Source organism: Octopus sinensis, linkage group LG6, assembly GCF_006345805.1.
Source record: "Octopus sinensis linkage group LG6, ASM634580v1, whole genome shotgun sequence".
Classification (NCBI taxonomy): domain Eukaryota; kingdom Metazoa; phylum Mollusca; class Cephalopoda; order Octopoda; family Octopodidae; genus Octopus; species Octopus sinensis.
The window spans coordinates 58,798,650-58,822,072 of NC_043002.1; the positions used below are offsets into that span (position 1 = coordinate 58,798,650).

Consider the following 23,423-nt stretch of genomic DNA (forward strand, 5'->3'; position numbering starts at 1 on the left):
AGAGATGAAGAACTCTGTACATTATTTACATTGGACAGATTTTTGTCCTCATCTTGTTTGTTGTTACCACAACGTTTTGGCTGATTTACTTTCCAGCCTTCATCGTATGTCTTGGTAGAATTTTGAACCCAACCCTGGGTTCTCATTCCTAAGGTAATTTTTTTGTTGTTGATGTTATTATTATTATTATTATTTGTTCAAGGCACTACCTGGAATTGAACTCAGAATCTGGGGGTTAGTAGCCCGTGCTCTTAACCATTATGCTATATATATAATAATAATAATAACATCGGCAAAAAAAAAAATCTTAGGAATGAGAGCCCAGGGTTAGGTTCAAAATTCTACCAGGACACCTGATGAAGGATGGAGAGTGAACCAGCCAATATATTGTGATAACAACAAACAAAATGAGGACACATATCCGTCCAAGGTAAATAATGTAAATAACATAGTAGAAGAGAGCAAGAGAACAATTATATGGTTATTCACATTTAGCGGGGGCGGGGGGAGAAAGAGAGGGAGAATGATTGATAGGAGCATTAACTCTAAAAGCTTCTTGGAAATTAGAAAACATTTCCATTTCTATTAGAATGCAACCACATGGATAAAATATGCTGAGTTGCAAAATCATTAACATGTCCCAATAACTCTAAATAAATACAGGGATTAAGGAATTTTGGTTTCTTATTTCTTTTCTGCCCAGCCTCATCCCACCTACTCCATGCTGGTTTGTAAGGAACAGCATCCGCATTATCACCATCATCATTTATCATCCATTTTCCATGCTGGCGAGGGTTAGACAGTTTGACAGGAGAGAGCTGGCAAACCAGAGAGCTACACCTGGTTCCAATTGTCTGTCTTGGCATGAGGGCAAATATCCATCAAAATGTAAATAATGTAAAAAAACTTATAGCCACTTCTAATCTTCAACTCCACCCACGATTTCTTTCCTCTGAATTTACACAAAAAATTCCTCCTGTTTTACCAATTCCTTGCACACTTCTAAGGCCCTGTTCTCCATACTATTCCACACTGATTCATTATTAATAAATTAACAAAAGCAAAAACTGTCATTAATTAATTATTATTCCAGAAAAAAAAAGCCCACAAAAAAAAAATGCATTGACCCTCTTAGGAAAACAGATGACCTTATCTTAGCAGGATAAACTGCTATGCTTTTAGACTTAGAAATGTCAAATATACGACTGGCATGGTTCTTTATATATCATTAGCCTTTCCTAGGAGTCAACCCCCCGAGCCTTTGTCTCACATCTTTTAAGCTAATACAATTTTCACCATGAGTCAAAGTGTCTTGTTTATTCACCCATCACCATGTTGTGTTACTGGCAAAGTGACATACTTCTCACTGGCTTACTCTACTAAACAGCAAATAGATTCTACTGTTGTAGGAAAGTACAAGCTACCCATGAGTGACAATCTGATCTTTTATATTTTATTTGTCTTGATCATTGGACTGCAGCCATGCCGGAGCACTTCTTTGGAGACTTATAGTCAAACAAATCAACTTCAGTACTTGCTTGTTTTAGCTTGGTACTTATTCTATCAGTCACTTTTTGTCAAACTGCTAAGTTACATTTCAACATCTGACATGTGGCACACTGTACACCTATACAGGCAATGTCAATTTTACAGAGGGAGAGAGCCTATGTGCAGCACAACCTTTTGACCGTTATGGACGAAGCATCTGCACAGGTTGTTCAACGAAAATTTGTAGAACTCATCTTTCTTGGATTAAGAGCCAACCCCGAATATGATGGATTACAAGACTGTGAACCCATGGGTATGTGGAGGCACACCAATGTCAATATAGTGAATGTGTGGATGAGTATAAACACACACACACACACATTTGCATGCATGCACATCTGTATACTACATATATAGTATACTCTGTGTGTGTGTGTGATATACATAAAAAATCTGCAGTTCAAACTGTATTTATTTTTAAATATTTTTGAATGCTTATTCTGCTGAGGTCGACTTTGTCTTTCATCCTTTCGGTGTCGATAAATTAAGTACCAGTTGCATACTGGGGGTGATCTACTCAACTGGTCCCCTCCCCCCAAATTTCAGGCTTTGTGCCTAGAGTAGAGAAGAATATTTTTGAATGCTAGATACTTCAGTTTCATGAGGGAAAGAATAATCTAACCCCTAACCTAGCAAAGATGAGTTAACTCGTCTTCACCGAATTTGTCTTTTTCAGAGTGCAACAAGTAAACTTGTCCAAAGCATAGAATTTAAAAAACAGCCACAGATGAGTTTATATGCCAATTTCCGGCATTTCTCATTTTTGTCTGCTTTTTTTTTTTTACAAATTACACACAGATGTCGAGCACAGGAAAATAAATATATTAAAAAAAAAAAGATTTTTGAGCAGACAGGCTGAAAAAAAAAAAAGAGTAAAATAAATGTGTAATTCCCCATTACTTTTGATGATAAGGCTGGAAAAGAAAAAAAGCAATAAATGAAAAAATATTTTTAAAATATGGAAAGACGAGTTATCTTGTTTTTGGCGAAAATGGTATCTTCAAAATAAAATTTCAAATAAAATATTGGAAATAGATAAAAACAAAAGTTATTTCCATAATCAGCATTAAAAATATTATTAAAAAAAAAACAATAAAAAAATTTGTCTGAAAAGGAAACGTTTTCTCAAAAGAAATTTCCTGGGTAGGGGTTAAAAAGAAATATTGTGAGAAAGATAAGGTTTACTTATTTTACCTACCTTTTAGAGCAATGAGAGGGTGTGATGGGTTCATTATTAAAGAATCTGCAAATGTAGAACCAGCATATATCTTTGTACCTTCTCGGGGATTCAGTACAGTGACCTGTAAGAGAAAGTTTAAGAAAATGTAAGCATTAAAGCGATAGGAAATATATAAAGACTAGAGTGATACCCTACTTATGATGGGAAGTGTACTTTTGCCACCATGGGGTCATATTAGGAAATATGGGATACGTGCAATAATTACAGTTGAAATTTCTCGGTGCTTTATACATATATATATATATATATATACATCTAATATAGGATAAAATTTTTCGAAAAAAATTCTATCAATGGCCAGCATATCAAAAAATACCTCTAAAGGTTAAATTTATAAACAAGGGCAAAAGAAAAAAATTTTAATGTCAAATGTGCCGAAAATAGATTTAAGTCTATTTTCGGCGTATTTGGCATTAGAATTTTTTTTCTTTTGCTCTTGTTTATAAGTTGTGTGTATATATATATATTAGCCTAAAGCTTATAGCGATCACTGTGCAATTACTAATGAAAATAGTCTAATAATGGGGCATATAAGCCCTCAACAGAAAAAAATAGACTTTCCTATCTGTGTGGGACAGCCTAGAAAAGCCTACTTTTTTCTCTCAAGGGCGTATATGCCCCATTATTAGACTATTTTCATTAGTAATTGCACAGTGATCGCTATAAGCTTTAGGCTTATATATAAATACCATTTTATATACACATAGGATTGTAAAACCTGGCATCATATAACAAAACCATTTGCACTGAAAGTATATATATATATATAAAAATATATATATATATATATATATACATATACACACACACAATGAACTTCTTTCTATTCCTGTCAACCAAATCCACTCACAAATCTTTGGCTGGGCTGAGGCTATATAGTAGGAGACACTTGCCCAAGATGTCATGTGGTTGGTAAGCAAACTTCTTACCACACAGCCACGCTTGCACCTATGTATACTTTTGCCAAATTTCTTGGTGCTTATGCAAGTTGGTGAAATGACTACTAATTTTTAAAAGAATAATATTTATTACCCTAAAATGAAATTACATAAAAACAAATTCCTCATTTGTATAATTCTTACCATAACTTGACGTTTACTCCTTCTATTCCTGTTTCTCTGATTCTCTCTCTCACCCTCTCACACTCTTTGTGTGTGTGTGTGTGTGTGTGTATCATTTCTATACTCATTGCCTACCACCAAGCCTAGTATCTACATTCATCCTGCACTTCTCATGTTAACTCACTCTGTATCTCTCTTACTCTCACCCATTTCTCTATGTAGTGTAAAGTACGACTGGAGAAGTCAACCAACAACATTCATTTCAACTATTAAAGATACAAAAAACATACACATACATATTTCTTTATTGCCCACAGGGGACTAAACATAGAGAGGACAAAGAAGGACAGACAAAGGGATTAAGTCGATTACATTGACCCCAGTGCATAACTGGTACTTATTTAATCGACCTCGAAAGGATGATAGCCTTGTGATTGGATTTGCTAGACGGAAACTGAAAGAAGCCCGTCACATATATATATATATATATATATATATATGTATATATGTGTGAGTGTTTGTATGTCTGTGTTTGTCCCCCACACCATCGCTTGACAACTGATGCTGGTGTGTTTATGTTTCTGTAACTTAGTGGTTCAGCAAAAGAGACTGATAGAATAAGTACTAGGATTACAAAGAGTAGGTCCTGGAGTCGATTTGTTTGACTAAAGGCAGTGCTCCAGTATGACCACAGTCAATTGACTAAAACAAAAGAATAATAAAATTGGTCATACTTCTACAATACACAAAATATTTTAACAATTTTCTTTTTATAGGTGCAGGCATGGCTGTGTGCTAAGAAGCTCGCTTACCAACCACATGGTTCCAGGTTCAGTCCCACTGCGTGGCACCTTGGCCAAGTGTCTTCTACTATATAGCCTCAGGCTGATCAAAGCCTTGTGAGTGGATTTGGTAGGCAGAAACTGAGAGAAGCTTGTCGTATATGTGTGTGTGTGTATGTTTGTGTGTCTGTGTTTGTCTGTCCCGCCATTGCTTAGCAACCAATGCTGGTGTGTTTATATCTCCGTAACTTAGCGGTTCGGCAAAAGTGACTGATAGAATAAGTACTAGGCTTACAAAGAATGAGTCCTGGGGTTAATTTGTTTGACTAAAGATGGTACTCCAGCATGGCCACAGTCAAATGATTGAAAAGAATAAAAGAATACAATTCTTTATAATTTTTAATTATGAAAGTAAAACAGAAATCAAAGGGGTCCATGGTTTTGAGTGTCAGTGGTCTAAACCCTTCAAGGCAGTGCCCCAGCATGGTTTTAGTCCAGTGATTGAAATGCATAAAAGAGCAAAGTAAAAAAAAAAATGTCAGTAGTGGAGTAAAAAAATAATGAAATAAAAAAATAAAATAGAAAAATCACTAAGATTACCAATTCAGAGAATTTTTTGAAAGGAAACTGAAAGCCTTTTGCTGTTCTAACATCTTTGAATTAAAAAAAAAAAAAAAAAAAAAAAAAAACACTCATTTTGTGCAGAAGAGATATATAAAAAAAAAACCATGAAATATTTGCAACATTCCAACTCACTTAGTAATGACTTCTCTCTGCAAGCATTTATCTCTCTGAATAATTTCGAAGAGGTGACTAGCTCAGGTCAATTTATTTGAGAAAAACTAACAGATTTTCTGACCCAAACACAGCACTAATAAAACCTCTTTCACTGAAGGCGGTGGTGGTGGTGATGGTAGTGGTGATAATGGCAGTGATGGTGGTAATGGTGGTGTTTGATGTCACCAAGCACCAGAGTTAAGTAATTACTTATTTGGTTCTCACACTTAAATGTCTAGCTTGTTGACATTGTTGTGTAACAGTTGCATAAATTAACTCATGGTTAAGTATTGTTTGTGTGCTGGAAACGACGGTTTCGGGACAATCAGTCAAAGAAGACAGTGGCTTGTTGTCCTAGCACTGGTGTAATGCTATATCAATGATCAATAACATTTCATGGCAACTCCATATAGGCATAAAAGATGGACCACAAAGCAGAATCTATTACTGATGTAGGTAACATTGCAATAATTAATTGCAAGTGTTTAAACCCGAGACCACCTTTAGTTCTAGGACACAAACTTCTTGTAACATCTCTCTCTTTCTCTCTCTCTCTGAGTGTTTCTATCTTTCTTTCTCTGTCTGTCTATCTCTGTCTCTCTCTCTCCCTCTAGCTCCCTCTTTTTCCTTGTCCTATTGGTGTAGCCAAGTATTTCCTCTGCAGTAAGACAGCTCCTCCTGTCCCTCTATTATATTCCAACCTCTCTCACCTGGCACATGGTCACTTCTCACAGCTCCTCCTGTCCCTCTCATAGCTCAAAGATCCTTTCTTTGCAAGCCACTTGGTAATCCCATGGGTACTGGTGCCACGTAAAAAGTACTTGAAAATTTTGATTTTTTTTATTTTGACTAAGTTGTTCAAATATATAAAAGTTGGCAAGATGGAGAAAGCATTACTGAATCTGAAGTTTTTGTTTCCATGTGTAACGATTTTTATCCAACCAAAATTTATCAAGGAAATATATTCTTTTCTTCTTATTCTTTTTATTTGTTTCAGTCAGTTGACTGCAGTCATGCTGGAGCACCGCCTTTAGTTGAACAAATCAACCCAAGGACTTATTCTCTGTAAGCCTATTACTTATTTTATCGGTCTCTTTGCCGAAGCGCTAAGTTATGGGGACGTAAACATACCAGCATCGGTTGTCAAGCAATGTTGGGGGGACAAACACAGAGACACAAACACGCACGCATATACATATATATACATACGACGGGTTTCTTTCAGTTTCCATCTACCAAATCCACTCACAAAGCTTTGGTTGGCCTGAGGCTATAGTAGAAGACATTTGCCCAATGTGCCATGCAGTGGGACTGAACCCGGAACCATGTGGTTGGTATGCAAGCTACTTACCACACAGCCATGCCTGCACCTATAAATAATTCTAATTTTGGCACAGGCCAGTCATTTTCAGCCAGCAAAATAACTGTGGTAAATTTGAACCTCCTGACCGGGTGGTTTGTAATACAATACTGTAACCTCACTAGTACACCTTATTTTTCAAACAAGATTATTATAGAGAGCCATATCGGATGGAAAGATGGATAGAGAAATGAGAAAAGACCAAAAGGGGAAAAAAAATTCTATGAGAGAATGACCTGAAGAATTTGGCCAAACATCAAGAAGGAGGAGGGGAGGAGGAGAAGAAGAAGAAGAAGAAGAAGAAGAAGAAGAAGAAGAAGATAGGAGAGCAACAGAGTGCAGTAGAAAACCATCACCATACAAGTTCTTTATGAAAAGGAGATACTAGAAAAGTCTTGTGTGTGATCTAAGAACACTTTGAGTAATTACCAAAATATGGATTTTGCTTCATACAGCAGCTAAAATAACTATTCTAGATGTTTGAATATCAGAAATATCTCATGATCTGCAGAGTAGATGGTGGCAGAGTATATCACAGACAGTAGCACTGCAGATTAGGTTATGACGGTAGTTCTGTGTCCTCCTGGAGGTTTAACTTGGAAGAAGTAACAAGTGCACTTAAGCTCTTTTAAGCCACATCTTATTATCATTTTAAAAACGAAATGAGGAATTGAATAATGTGATTCTAGATAAAATATCTGAGGGTGGCTATGAAGCTTGCTTACCAACCCTGTGGCTGATCTGTAACCCCAGATTGATCAAAGCCTTGTGAGTGGATTTGGTAGATGTAAACTGAAGGAAGCTTACTCTGTGTGTGAGTGCAACCTTGTCTTGATATCACATGACAGTTGCAAATGAGCATCACCATCATACAAATGTCGTTGTTCATTTCCACTCATTCTTGGAGAAAATGTGTGGCCCTTAGAAGTAGGTGGGGGATGGTACCAAGAAAGGCTTTTGGCCGTGGGAAATTTCTCATCAAATTCTGCCTGACCCACACAAGTAAGGGAAAAAAAAGTGGACATTAAAATGACGATGACGGCTATTGATAGATAAGGCTGGAATAATCTTATCACATTGACCTGAAGCTGAAAAACAACAAAAAGACTAGTCTTCACCATGCCGACATTCGAAAGACACATTACATGGAAAGACTAAGCATGTGGTGAAGAAGTTCCTATCTCCCATTGACTCATGAGATAACGCCCCTCCCTGCTGACCACCTTCTGCGGGACAAATCTTTACCGACTGATTCCATGCTACACCTGCAAAAGTAGCTAACTCAAATTACTTCCAGACAACAAATAAACGGTATTAACTTTATTCGTTCCAGTTAAGATAGTTTATAGAAAGCATTTTAGCTAAACTGAATATTAAAGCATCAGTTATTGACCAGGTCCTGACCTCTTAACAGCTAAAATTAACTCTTCAGAGTACATAATGCATAACCATAAACTAATCGATATCTGCTTTTGAGTCTATAGTTCAATGCATCCATGAGATTTACATCATGATGTGAGTCGGTTATTTGGCATTTTTTTCTCTAATGTTTCATGTATGGTAGATATTAACTGTTAATTAGCATTTCAATTTGGTTTAATTAAAAATATCATTAAACAAAACAGAAAAAAAAATTCTTCAGTTTTTGAATCAAATAACCAGCAAAATAACAGACAAGAATTATTAGCTTTAGAAATATGAGAGACAAAAATTATAAAACATCGCGTTTGTTTTATATTTTATTTCATTTTATTATATTTGTATGTTCATTTATTATTATTATTCTTATTAATATTATTATTATATGCAAATGTTGATGCAAAGAGAACTATTAAAAACGAGCTAAAAATGATTATCTATTGATGAGCTATCGGTGATTCCTCTCTAGAATGGTCTCTGAAGGAAACAATAATTATTTCAGAATTGATTGATTTAGAATGAGGTGGGGTGGGGTGTGGGGGTGGTTGGAATGACTGAATCTATTTTGCTTCTCATAGATCATGACAGTTAGTGGGTGGGGAGAGGTGGGGGTAATAGTAATAATGGGTAAAATTAAGGGAGGGAGAACAGGACAAGGATGAGGAGGGGCAGGATGAGGAAGAACAGGACAAGGAGGAGGAGCAGGATGTGGAGGAATGGTGAGGGAAGGAGGAGTGGAAGGAAGATGATATGGATGAGGAGGAGAATAAGAGGAGAGGGAAAATAAGAATAGGATTGGGGAGGAGGTTGAGGAAAGGGAAGAGGATGATGTGGAGGAAGAGGAGGTTGAGGAGGAGAATAAGGGTTGGTGAGGGGGAGGAAGGGGAAGAAAAGCAAAAGAGAAGACAAAGGAAGATAAAGGGAGAAGTGAAGAATGAGCAGAAGAAAGAAAAGAAACAGAAGGAAGATGAAAATAATAATAATAATAATAATTATTATTATTATTATTATTATTATTTATTTCTACTCTAGGCACAAGACCTTGAAAATTTTATGGGGAAGGGGGTACCCCAGTGCGTAACTGGTACTTATTTTATTGACCCCAAAAGGATGAAAGGCAGAGTAGACCTTGGTGGAATTTGAACTTAGAACATAGCAGCAGATGAAAATACTACTAAGCATTTTGTCCAACGTGCTAACAGTTCTGCTAGCTCATCACCCTAATAATAATAATAATAATAATAAAGAAGGGAGGAGGAGAAAAAGAAGAAAAAGATGAGAAATCAGAAGAAAAAGTAAAAGTAAAGCAAATCAATAAAATATTTCTAGACCATTTTTTTTTGTTATTGTTGTCATAAAGTTAATTAATGCTGCAGAATGTGAAAAAATATGAATGTTTATGTTGACCTTTAACCTGAGAAAAACACTGTAAACCATCTAGTAAGGCAGTACTATAATAATAATAATAATAATAATAATAATAATAATAATAATCCTTTCTATAATAGGCACAAGGCCTGAAATTTTGGGGACAGGGTGGGGGGGCAGTCGATTAGATCAACTCCAACACTGAACTGGTACTTAATTTATTGACCCCAAAAGGATGAAAGGCAAAGTTGACCTCAGTGGAATTTGAACTCAGAACATACTGACCAGCAAAACACCGCTAAGCATTTCGCCCAGTGTGCTAATGTTTCTGCCAGCTTGCTGCTTTAAAAATAATAATAATAATGGTTTCAAATTTTGGCACAAGGCCAGCATGATCAAGGAGATTGGACTAGGTTGATTACATCGACCCCAGTGCTCAACTGGTACTTATTTTATCGACCCCAAAAGGATGAAAAGTAAAGTCGAATCCAGCAGAATTTGAACTCAGAATGTAAAACTGGAAGAAATGCTGCTGTTTTGTCTGGTGAGGAAATGGTCATGCCAGCTCACTAATAATAATAAAATAAATATCTTTTATCTTTTACTTGTTTCGGTCATTAGACTGCGGCCATGCTGGGGCACCACCTTCAAGAATTTTTAGTTGAACGAATCGACCCCAATACTCACATCTTTTTGAAGCTTGATACTTTTTCTATCAGGCTTTTTTGTTGAGCAGCTAAGTTACAAGATCATAAACACACAAACAGCGGTTGTCAAGCACTGAGTGGGGACAAACACAAACATACACACACACACACACAGACATACAAATAAAAGGGTTCTTTCAGTTTCTGTCTACCAAATCCACCTGCAAGGCTTTGGTCAGCCTATGGCTATAGAAAACACTTGCTCAAGGTGGGACTGAACACAGTGGGACTGAACCCAGAACCATATGGTCAAGAAGCAAGCTTCCTACCACACACCCATGCCTGCATCTAAGAATTCTGTTGATGATCATAATGATGTACAGTGATGAAGATGATGTTGATGGTGATGAATAATACGATGAAGATGGAAATTTGATGATGGAGAGATGAAGTTTCTGATGAGATGATAATATTCCAGGTGATAATTAAGATGATGTTCTTGCTACTGATGATGATGATGATGTGACAATGTTGACGTGTCTGGTGGTGAAATTACACAATTTCATGCACTATTTCATGTCAGCAAACATTAACATACATACACATACTCACGTGTATATACACACACATGCATACAAACACACATACAATCACATGTGTATATATATGCATGTATACACACACATGCATACACAAACACACTCACATGTACATGTATATACACGCACACTCATATATGTATATATGTATATACGTATATATACACACATACTCACATGTACATATACACACACATGCAGACACACATGTATACACAGTCATATACTCACAAGTGTATATACACATGTGCATACACACAATCACGTGTATATATAGACATGTATACACACATATGGGCATATAAATATATACACATATACACACAGGTAGATAAACACACATGTATACACACACACACATGTATATATACAAACATGTATAAACACACATGCATATATAAATGTGTGTACATAAACACAAATGTATATACACATGCACACACTCACGTGTATATATACACATGTATACACATACTCACATGTATAAACACACATATACATACACGTGTAGATAAACACATATGTACACACACACACACACATACTTCCCTACCTCAAATTTCACTCAAAATGCATTAGCTGCCACATTTAAAGAAACAAAAAAAAATTTGGGGACTGAACCGGGATCAAATGTTTGTAAATTGACCTTCTCAACCACATAGCTAAGTATGTCCTCACAATACAGATATGATTAAAGTTTTCAAATTAAACAGCAGAGTTCTGTGTCAGATCATGACAGTACAGACAGAGGGAGAGAGGGAGAGAGGAGTGAAGGAAAGACAGAACAAAGAGAGGGAGAGAGGGGTGAAGGAAAGACTGAACAAAGAGAGGGAGAGAGGGGTGAAGGAAAGACTGAACAAAGAGAGGGGGAGAGAGAGAGACTAAAACGTGAGAGATACATACAATTCTAACATATCTTGATTAATCATTGAATCATTAGTCATATTTGATTAAGCGTCACTCAAGTTTCTCCTTAAACACGAGTAACATATACTCCTTGGTGTAGCTTTAACATATCATCTAGCCACTGCACACACACACACTCATATATATAGAGAAAGAAATACACAGACAGATATAACTATATTTATTTAGAAGATAAATATATATATACATACATGCATGCATATATATATATATATATATATATATATATATAAACACACATACACACACTCTTTACTGTTTTATTTGTTTCAAGATTTATTCTTTGTAAGCCTAGCACTTATTCTATCAATCACTTTTGCTGAACTGCTAAGTTATAGGGATGTAAACACACCACCATCGGTTGTCAAGCGATGGTGGGGGTACAAACACAGACACACACACACACTTATATGATGGGCTCCTTTCAGTTTCTGTCTATCGAATCTACTCACAAGGCTTTGGTCAGCCTGAGGATATAGTAGAAGACACTTACCCAAAGTGCCACGCAGTAGGACTGAACTCGGAACCATGTGGTTGGTAAGCAAGCTTCTTACCACACAGCCACTCCAACACTTATAGACACACAAATATATTTATTACATATCTCTGCCAAGGTCAACTTTACCTTTCATCTTCTCAGAGTTGATGAACTAAGTACTGGGGTCAATGTAATTGACAAGCCTCCACCACCACAAAATTTCAGGCTTTGTGCCTTTAATAGAAAGAATATATATACATGGTTGTATGGTAAGATGCTTGCTTCCCAATCACATGGTTCCTGGTTCAGTCCCACTGCATGGCACCTTGGGCAAGTGTCTTCCACTACAGCCTTGGGCTAACCAAAGCATTGTGAGTGGATTTGGTAGACAGAAACAAAGAAACCCATCGTGTGTGTGTGTGTTTGTGTGTATGTTTGTGTGTCTGTGCATTTGTGTCTGAGTTTGTCCCCCCACCATCGCTTGACAACCAGTGTTGGTGTGTTAATGTTGTTGTTGATTATGTGCTACGTATGTCAGTTGATACCATCTCTGGCAAGGGCTTTGAAATAAAACCAAGAAGAAGTTCCAGACACCCAGCTGAGTACTTGACAGACACTGACTTTGCTGACGACATCGCTCTTATCACGCTCTTATCAGTGATTCTCTCTCCAATGCCCAGTCTCTTTTACAATCTCTTGAACAAGCCTCAAATTGTGTAGGTCTTTACCTCAATGAGGCCAAAACTGAATACATAAACAAGTGCCTGTCCAACAGTGATTGCATCATTCATACTCTCAACAGTGCGCCTTTAAATATGGTTTCTGATTATAAATATCTTGGGTCATACATATCATCATCTGGAAAAGACTTTCTAACTAGAAAGGGTATGGCCTGGTCAGCCTGTAATGACATGCATAAGATCTGGTCATCAAATCTAAGTAGAGACTTCAAACTTGAAATATTCAAAGCCACAGTCGAACCAATTCTACTATATGGCTCAGAAACCTGGACGTTATCAAAGAAGCTTGAGAGGCAGTTGGATGGAACCTACACTCGCCTCCTTATGAGAGCTTAAAATCTCTCGTGGAAGCGCCATCCAACCAAAATGCAAATATATGGGAAACTACCACCTGTGTCATCTCTTGTGAAAGGTAGGAGAGTCCAGTTTGCTGGACATTGTTGCAGAGCTGAAAAAGAAGTAATTTCTACTCTTCTCCTCTGGAAGCCATCTACTCGCAATACCAGAGGGCGCACACTCTCCTACCCTGATGTAATCTCCAGGGATACAGGCATCCAGCAACAGGACCTCCGTAATGCTATGATGGACCATGAAGTCTGGCGTAACATAGTAAATTCCATTGTCTCGACCACGGTCGAACAATGATGATGATAATATCCCCTGTAACTTAGAAGTTTGGCATAAGAGACTGATAGAATAAGTACTAGGCTTACAAAAAATAAGTCTTGGGCTTGAATTGTTCAACTAAAAGCAGTGCTCCAGCATGGCCAGTCAAATGGCTGAAACAAAAGAATACATACACACACACACATATATATACACATGCACACACACACATATATATACACACACACATACACACACACACACATATACTCTTTTTTACTCTTTTACTTGTTTCAGTCATTTGACTGCGGCCATGCTGGAGCACCGCCTTTAGTCGAGCAAATCGACTCCAGGACTTATTCTTTGTAAGCCCAGTACTTATTCTATCGGTCTCTTTTGTCGAACCGCTAAGTGACGGGGACGTAAACACACCAGCATTGGTTGTCAAGCAATGCTAGAGGGACAAACACAGACACACAAACATACACATACATATATATACATATACATATATACGACAGGCTTCTTTCAGTTTCCGTCTACCGAATCCACTCACAAGGCATTGGTCGGCCCGGGGCTATAGCAGAAGACACTTGCCCAAGATGCCACGCAGTGGGACTGAACCCGGAACCATGTGGTTGGTTAGCAAGCTACTTACCACACAGCCACTCCTGCGCCTGAATGAATATATAAAGTGTCACAGATGCCTATACACTGTGACTTATCAACAGACAACATATTTAGCACACACACATATATATACACACACACACACACATATTTACATATATCACACACACAGCTGTACTTACAAAAATGAAAGATCATCACAGACAACAAGGACACAAAACTGTGAGCTGTGTGTGTGTGTGTGTGTGCTGTACTAAATAGGAAGGTTTCCCCCAATTCACATTTGGCTGTCATTACACAAAATATATTCTCTTTCCAGATATGTGCACATTATTTGTTTATATAGGCAGACATTAATATTACAAGCAATTTGATTCCATTGGCTAGATCATTAATTTATGCTTTCTTCACATTAAACCCATTCATACAGGCCCCCATGGAGGGAGAACAATGACTTTCTTTTAACACAATGAAATATTGTTATTTAGAAGGGGGTGGGGCTAAATATGTTGTCTGTTGATAAGTCACAGTGTATAGGCATCTGTGACACTTTATATATTCATACATTGTTTTTATACTCTACTTCTTGAAAAATACTTTATTCTGTACTGTAAGCCTTATTCTTACTAATAAACTCACATGTGTGTGTGAGGTCATTCTCGATTGCTACTAGTAACGTGTAACCCAGTACTTGTTTCATGGTTGGGTCATCAGTTGTAAAACCGATAGCTTCTTCATGGCTAAGGTGGTTTTTGAACACCACATCAAGGCAAGCAAGGGAAACTGGATGGAAAACAACTAGCAAAACAAAGAAATGCATTTCCTGTGTCCTAGAGAAATACTTAGAAAAACGAGGCACAGGTGTTGCTCGGGGCTTTGGGTTCAGTCCCACTGTACTGTGCCATGGGCAAGTGTCTTCTGCTATAGCCCAGGGCTGACCAAAACTTTCTGAATGGATTTGGCCAAAAGAAACTGAAAGAAGCCCATCGTGTGTGTGTGTGTATGTGTACTTGCATGTGTATGAGAGAGTGAGTTTGTATTTCCTTTGTCTTCCTGTGTCCACCCCCCACCTGTCCCCAAATAAGGTAATCTTTTCCCATGACCAGACATGTCTTTTCTTTCCCCTTTCCATGGAAGACTGGAACCAATGGACACTGCTTGTATAATATGGATGCTTGTGGTGGACTATCTTGCAATGTCAAGACACAAACATACACACATACACATATGTATACACATGACAGGCTTCTTTCAGTTTCCAAGGACCAAATCCATCCAGCGCTATAGTATAAGACACATGCCCAAGGTGTCATGCAGAAGAACTGAACCAGAAGCCTATATCCATGCTTAGGCCTTATTTCTAAATATTCCTTTAGAACAGAAAATAGATTCCTTTGCCTTGCTAGCTGTTTCTCATCTAATTTTCCATGCTTGCATAACGCTGTGGCTTTTTGTTAAGATCAATTGATTTTACAGCTGTATATCCTTTCTGCTATTCAACCATGAAGTAAAGCAGGGAACCTAATCTAAGTCAGTTAAGAAAACCCCAAAGCAAGCAGTTATGTAATGGTTGTTTTACCAATATAGGCAGGTTATAGAAAAATCTCTCTCTCTCTCTCTGCTCACCTATCCTCTAACTTTGTGTCTATCTGTCTATCTATCTATTTATCTATCTACCTATCCGTTTGTCTGTCTGTCTAAACACAAACACACCCAAATATAACTTCATACATTCATAAAGAACAATTTGAGATTTGCCTGTGACAAAATACCTTCCTACCACTCCTTCACACACACACACACACAATGTCAGCTCTAATCCTCATTTGAAATTCCTATATAGATCATCTTTTATTTATAACTGGTCTTACCTGTAAACGTTCCACATTTACAAGCAAGACCTGTATGTAGGGCAAGTGGTGCAATAAAATGTAAAACCCACAAACTTGAAACGGAATAAGAAGCAGGGCTGAAAACTACCCTCCCTCTCCCTTTCCAAAATAGATGAGATGCAGAAGAGCATTCAAAGTTGGCTCGAAAAAGTAGAAGGGATTTGAATTTTAAATATAACAGGGTATAACTACATTAGAAGGGTGAAAAAATGTTATTAATATTGGGTTGATGTTTCTTTTTCTCTTTTGAACTGTTTACTTATATAACCCAAATGTAGAGACCTCATTTGGCCCTACATGAGATTTGAAATTGAATCTAGAAATTCTCCCTAGCCACATGCTGTATTGTTCTGTCAAGGAAGAACACAGATCAGATCTATGTGTTTTCCACTTGACTCCTTAACTTTTTCTATGCCATGAAAAGTTGAAATAGATAATGAGTGACCTACATTAGATTGGCCATTGTTAGAGCAGTATACCCCTTTTTTTTCTAACAGAGTTAGCCGTCAGGGGTCACCAATTGTAATGGGTTATGTATAACCACATTGGATTATGTATAATCGCATCATTGTGTTGGACTTCAAGGAATAAGGATAATGGTTGAAGATGATATTGACTCTAAATTTTATTTACCGTAGCTAAATCTTCATACCAAACATCTAATAGTAGATGTCAGTTCAAACCCCAGTTACAAGCAGTATGACTAATATATACAACAGGCTTCTTTCAGCTTCCATCTACCAAATCCACTCACAAGGACTAAGATTATAGTAGAAAATACATGCCTAAGGTGATGTGCGGTGGGATTGAACTCAAGACCACAGAGTTGAGAAGCAAGCTTCTGACCCACACACCCATGCCTGCACTTGTTGTTGTAATTGTTCTTTACCATAATGCTGCTCTGTCCAGCTGTTGCATTTTACTAGTGCACTGTTGCTATTATCAAAGTGCATACATGCACACACACATACACACACAACTTACTTTTACATTTCACCAAAGAGATTAAGGATAAAACCACTTTTTTTTGCTTCAACAAGCATAACTTTCAAGCTTTATGGCAAAACTGAGTCCTCCTCCTCCTCCTCATACCATGGCTGTTACGGTTACCTCCCACTGCTATTCGCCTCTTCATATGTCAAACTTGTTGACATTTTTAATAAAAATATTTATCTCTTGACTGTAGACAATGGAGAAAAATGGCTGTGATTTCACCTAATTAGAGTTGGGCGACAGTGTTTTTAAAACCCACTTTCTCTTCAGAATGTCTTATACAATGTTCACAAAAAAAATTCCATTGAAGTTTACAACCAGAGCAGCTAAGGTACAATAATAATAATTATAATAATCTTTTCTTACTATAAGCACAAGGCCTGAAATTTGTGGGGAATGGGTAATTCAATCATATCAACCCCAGTACTTGACTGGTACTTAATTATCAACCCCGAAAGGATGAGAGGCAAAGTTGACCATGGCAATAATAATAATAAAAATAATAATAATAATAATATAATAATAATAATAATAATAATAATAATAATAAGTAGTAGTAGTAGTAGAAGTAGTAGTAATCCAGTGCTCAACTGGTACTTAATTTATCCAAACTCAGTACATAAAACTAGAAGAAATGCCATTGAACATTTCGTCTGGCACTGAAATAGTTTTGCCAATTCACCACCTAATAAGAATAATAATGATAATAATAGTCTACTGATGAGATTTACTCATTATTTTAATAACAGAGTGTTAAGAGCAACTTTTCCCACCGTGGGCAATATCAAGAAATATGGCACAATAAACTTTGCTTGCGAAGACCTATTGAGGCAAGTGAAATCAAATCAAATCAAAATTGCTGACATGGCCAATGACAGTACCACCTGATTGGCATGCGTGCCAGTGGAACATTAAAAGCACATCAATGTGATCAATGCCAGGGCTACGGATTGGCTCCCATGCTGGTGGCATGTAAAAAGCAACATTCAAGCGTGATTGTTGCCAGTGTCACCTTACTGGCACATGTGCTGGTGGCACATGAAAAACAACTTTCAAGCATGGTCGTTGCCAGGGCTGCCAGACTGGCTCTCATGCAGGTAGCATGTAAAAAAAACACCTTTTGAGCGTGGTCATTGCCAGAATTGCCTGACTGGCCCTCATGCCAGTCACATGTAAAAGCACCCAGTACACTCTCGGAGTGGTTGGCATTAAGAAGGGCATCCGGCTGTAGATCAGATTGGAGCCTGGTGCAGCCTTCTGGCTCACCAGTCCTCAGTCAAACGTCCAACCCATGCCAACATGGAAAGCGGATGTTAAATGATGATGATCACACAACACACACACATATATACAGTAATTATATTTTTAATGAATTTCTTGGTGTTTATACAAAATGGTGAATTGAAGACAAATTTTCAAAATAAAAATATTTATTACCTTAAAATTAAATTAAAACAAATTTCTCATTTATATATCTGCAATAAATGTATGTCATAATTTCTCTAAATTTTATCAATAAATTTGCAGTCTACTCAATCAAAAACCTATCACTGCAAAATTTCATTAAAAATTTGTATATTTTTCAGAAGTATACAAGACACTCATTCTGCACCTCCTATGTTATCTCCCTCTCTCTATCTCTCTGTCTTTATGACCTAAAGTGCCACTGAGGAATCAACCAACCAACTAGCAGTTATATTGGTTATTATTAGATAGACATCAGCATCAGTTTCCAATAATAATAATAATAATAATAATAATAATAATGATAATGATATAGGAAAAGAAAGCAAACGATGCTGGATCATAGATATAGCATGCCCAGTTGACAACAAGGTATGCGATAAGGAAGAAAAGTCAATAAATATGACAGGTTAGCTTGGAAGGTTAAGCAGTTGTGGTCGCTGAAAAAGGAGGTAGTCGGAGCCTTGGGAACAGTAAGCAAAAATCTTGAGAAGCACATGGAACAAATAAGGGCTGGAATAAGTGTGGAGTACTTGTAGAAAACAGCACTGCTTGGAACTGCTCGAATACTCCGGAGGGTGTTCGAAAAATAAGGAGTGCTACCTTAGTTCACTGGTAGTGAACTGTATTACATCTCCAGCATTAGAAGCTGTGCAAAGACAATAAATAATAATGGCTTCAAATTTTACCACAAGAGCAGCAGCTTTGGGAGAAGAGACTAGTCGATTACATCGAGCTCGGTGATTCACTAGTACTTAATTTATTGACCCCGAAAGGATGAAAGGCAAAGTCGACCTCGGCAGAATTTTAACTCAGAACAGTGCGACAGGCAAAATACTGCTAAGTATTTCTTCTGGTGTGCTAACGACTCTGCCAGCTCACCACCTTAATAATGATAATAATAACAATGCTAAATCAATGATACTGACTTCAGTGCTCAGGTGGTATTTATTTTATCGATCCTGGGAGAATGAAATGGAAAGTCAACCTCAGTGGAATTTAAACTCAGAACATAAAGAGCCTGAGGAGCTGCCACTAAGCATTTTGTCCAGTGTGCGAACAATTATGTCAGCTTGCTGCCATAATAATAATAATAATAATAATAATAATAATCCTTTCTACTATAGGCACAAGGCCTGAAATCTGGGGGAGGGGGATAGTCGATTACATCAACCCCAATGTTTCACTGGTACTTAATTTATCGACCCCAAAATGATGAAAGGCAAAGTCAACCTCAGCGGTATTTGAACTCAGAATGTAGCAATGGGCAAAATACCATGAAGTATTTTGACCAGTGTGCTAATGATTCTGCCAGCTCACAGAATAATATAATAATAATAATAATAATAATAATAATAATAATAATAATCCTTTCTACTATAGGCACAAAGCTTGAAACTTTGGGGGTGGGAGCTAGTTGATTACATCGACCTCAGTGTGTAACTGGTACTTTCAATTGTTTCTGAAAGAACAAAAGGCAAAGTCAACCTCGGCGGAATTTGAACTCAGAACATAAAGATACACAAAATCTGCCACACCTCCATCTTAATAATAATAATCCTTTCTACTATAGGCACAAGGCCTGAAATTTTGAGGCAGAAGGGTAGTTGATCATATCAACCCCAGTACCTGACTGGTACTTAATTTATCGACCCTGAAAGGAAGAAAAGCAAAGTTTGACCTCAGCAGAATTTGAACTCAGAATGTAAAGACAGACGGAACGCTGCAAAGCATTTTGCTCAGCATGCTAACGATTCTGCCACCTTCATAATAACAATGCTTTCTATTGGAGGCACAAAGCCTCAAATTAATTTATTGACCCCAAAGGGATGAAAGGCAGAGTCAACCTTGGTAGAATTTGAACTCAGATTGTAGCGGCAGACGAAATACCACTAAGCATTTCGCTCCTTCATGCTGATGATTCTTATTTCTTTATTGCCCCCAAGGGGCTAAACATAGAGGGGACAAACAAGGACAGACAAAGGGACTCAGTCAATTACATCGACCCCAGTGCATAACTGGTACTTAATTTATCAACCCCAAAAGGATGAAAGGCAAAGTCAACTTCAGCAGAATTTGAACTCAGAATGTTAAAGACAGACAAAATACTGCTAAGCATTTCGCCTGGCGTGCTAACGTTTCTGCCAGCTTGCCACCTTCATAATAATAATGATAACAGTAATAAATAGGAAGATGTAAAGTGCAACAAATGGTAGAGTAGTGGACTAAATACTGTATCAATATTTATGTTTTTACCCTTTCTATGTTCTGAGTTCAAACCCTGCATTCACAGACTTTACTTTTCATCTCTCTGGAGTTGATAAAATAGATGTACTATTTATATTGGAACTGATTCAATATCATCCTACATCTGATGGCCTTCTGCCAAATGTGGAACATCATCATTATTATTATTATTATTATTATTGGAAGAATGGCCAGTGTGAAAGGACCAATTCTGAGCATGCACCTGTAGAAAAAAAGGGGGCTCTTGCCCTGTTGTTCAGGCACCTGTGGCTTTCGTGGATTTTTCTACCTGGACCTCAAAGTGACTCCCCTACAGGGAGTTTAATTTCTTTAATTTTTAACAGTTATTTATATTGTATACATGCGAAAACCCATTGTATCATCTTGTTTTTGTTTTTTATCTTGTTGCATGTCAATTAATGTTTTGTATATGACCCCTGTTGGCTAATAAAAAAAATTAATTATTATTAGTAGTAGTAGTAGTAGTATCCATCATCATCATTGAAAAATGATACTGATATTAAAATAATGAACAAATCTTGTTACTAGATGCTGGCAAAGAGGACTGCAACTATTAGCATACTTAAGTAAAAGAGCAACCAGCAGCAACGAAATGTTGTCTACAACACAAACCATTTCAAATAGCTTTATCAGTGGTTCCTAAACGGTGTTCTCTAGGGAAATACTGGTAACTATACAGCAGGCTTGTCTGACCTGCATTAAGAAAAATGAGGACAGTTTCTATTTATTGTCTAGCTAATAACATAAAAATATATCCATTTGGATAATATTAATGATATTGTAAAACCACATTCACTTACATTCATTTAACCATATAATGACGAAATTATCAAAGTGCAAAAGAAAAGTAAATATTTGTTGGTCTTTTTTTTTTGTTTATTTAAGAAATGGGGTATGTTGATGTAATAAATTACACTTCCTTTATAAATACACACACACACACACACACACATACATACATTTACATAAATAGGTGCAGGCATGGCTGTGTGGTAAGAAGCTTGCTTTCCAACTGCAAGGTTCTGGGTTCAGTCCCACTGCATGGCACCTTGGGCAAGTGTCTTCTACTATAGCCTTGGTCCAACTGAAGCCTTGTAAGTGGATTTGGTAGACGGAAACTGAAAGAAGCCCACTGTACCTATTGAGTCAAGTACATCATCATCAATATCAAAATCAAATCAAATGGAAATTGTATTTGTGACCTCTGTGCCAGTAGCACGTAAAAAGCACCATTTGAATGTGGCCGATACCAGTGGTGCTTTGACTGGCTTCCGTGCCGGTGGCATGTAAAAAGCACTATCCGATCATGGTCAATGCCAACTCCTCTGGCTCCTGTGCCGGTGGCATCCAAAAAGCACCCACTACATTCTCGGAGTGGTTGGGTTTAGGAAGGCATCCAGCTGTAGAAACACTGCCAGATCAGATTGGGGCCTGGTGCAGCCTCCTGGCTTCCCAGACCCCAGTCGAACCGTCCAACCCATGCCAGCATGGAAAACAGACGTTAAACGATGATGATGATGATGATGCCTACTAACATATATATGCTTGTTTGTCTGTGTTTGTCCCCACCACCATCGCCTGACAACCGATGTTGGTATGTTTGCATGCCTGTAACTTAGCGGTTCAGCAAAAGAAACTGATATAATAAGTACTAGGCTTACAAAAAAATAAGTCATGGGGTTGATTTGTTTGACTAAAGGCAGTATTCCAGCATGGCCACAGTCAAATGACTGAAACAAAGTAAAAGAATAAAAGAATACATACATGGCCTTGTTTATCAATATAGCGTACATATTTCCATGCTTGCATGGGTCAAACAGAACCTGTCAAGGCAGATGTTCTGTGATCAGTTACCTTTCCTGCTGCTAACCCTTACCTGTTTCTAGGTAAGATAATATTTCCCCCATGGAAGTAACCCATGTGCATTACCCCTCTGCTACTCAACCTCCTCACACACACATAAGCAAACATATATATATATATATCATCATCATCATCATCATCGTTTAACGTCCGTTCTCCATGCTAGCATGGGTTGGACGGTTCGACCGGGGATCTGGGAAGCCAGAAGGCTGCACCAGGCTCCGGTCTTATCTGACAATGTTTCTACAGCTGGATGCCCTTCCTAACGCCAACCACTCCGTGAGTGTAGTGGGTGCTTTTTACGTGCCACCTGCACTGGTGCCAAATATATAAACAACAGACTTCTTTTAGTTTCTGTTAGCTAAATCCATTCACAAGGCTTTGGTCAGCCTGGAGTTATACTACAAGGCCTCCGTGTTGAGTCTGAGGCAATGCGAGGAGATGAATGAAGGCATAACGTTGCCATCACAAGTGATCTCACCAAACACCATAATGTTGACTGGATGTTTGATTTTAATCACTCTCAGTACATATACTCACTTTGCACTGTCCTCAGGATTGACACCCAAACACTATGAAATGTTCATATTGGAGCTTCTGGCACAAACAGCAAGCAGTACATGCTTCCAAATTTCCATCATAGTGAATTGCGTCAAGGTGCCGTTTTTCTCATAGACAGTGCTCAACTGACCCTACTATGCTGTGTAGTCGACAAAATCAAAATCCAAACACCGTGCACGCTCGAAATAAAAAATATAAAA

General features: G+C 37.6%; 1 protein-coding gene across 1 annotated transcript in view; it reads right to left on the reverse strand.

The window, feature by feature from the left end:
- Positions 1–23,423, reverse strand: part of LOC115213444 (clathrin heavy chain-like) — a 179,621-nt gene that overhangs the window by 51,742 nt on the left and 104,456 nt on the right. The window contains exon 3 of the mRNA XM_029782420.2: positions 2,747–2,849. Within this exon, the coding sequence (XP_029638280.1) occupies positions 2,747–2,849 (103 nt within the window). The remainder of the gene's footprint in view (positions 1–2,746; positions 2,850–23,423) is intronic.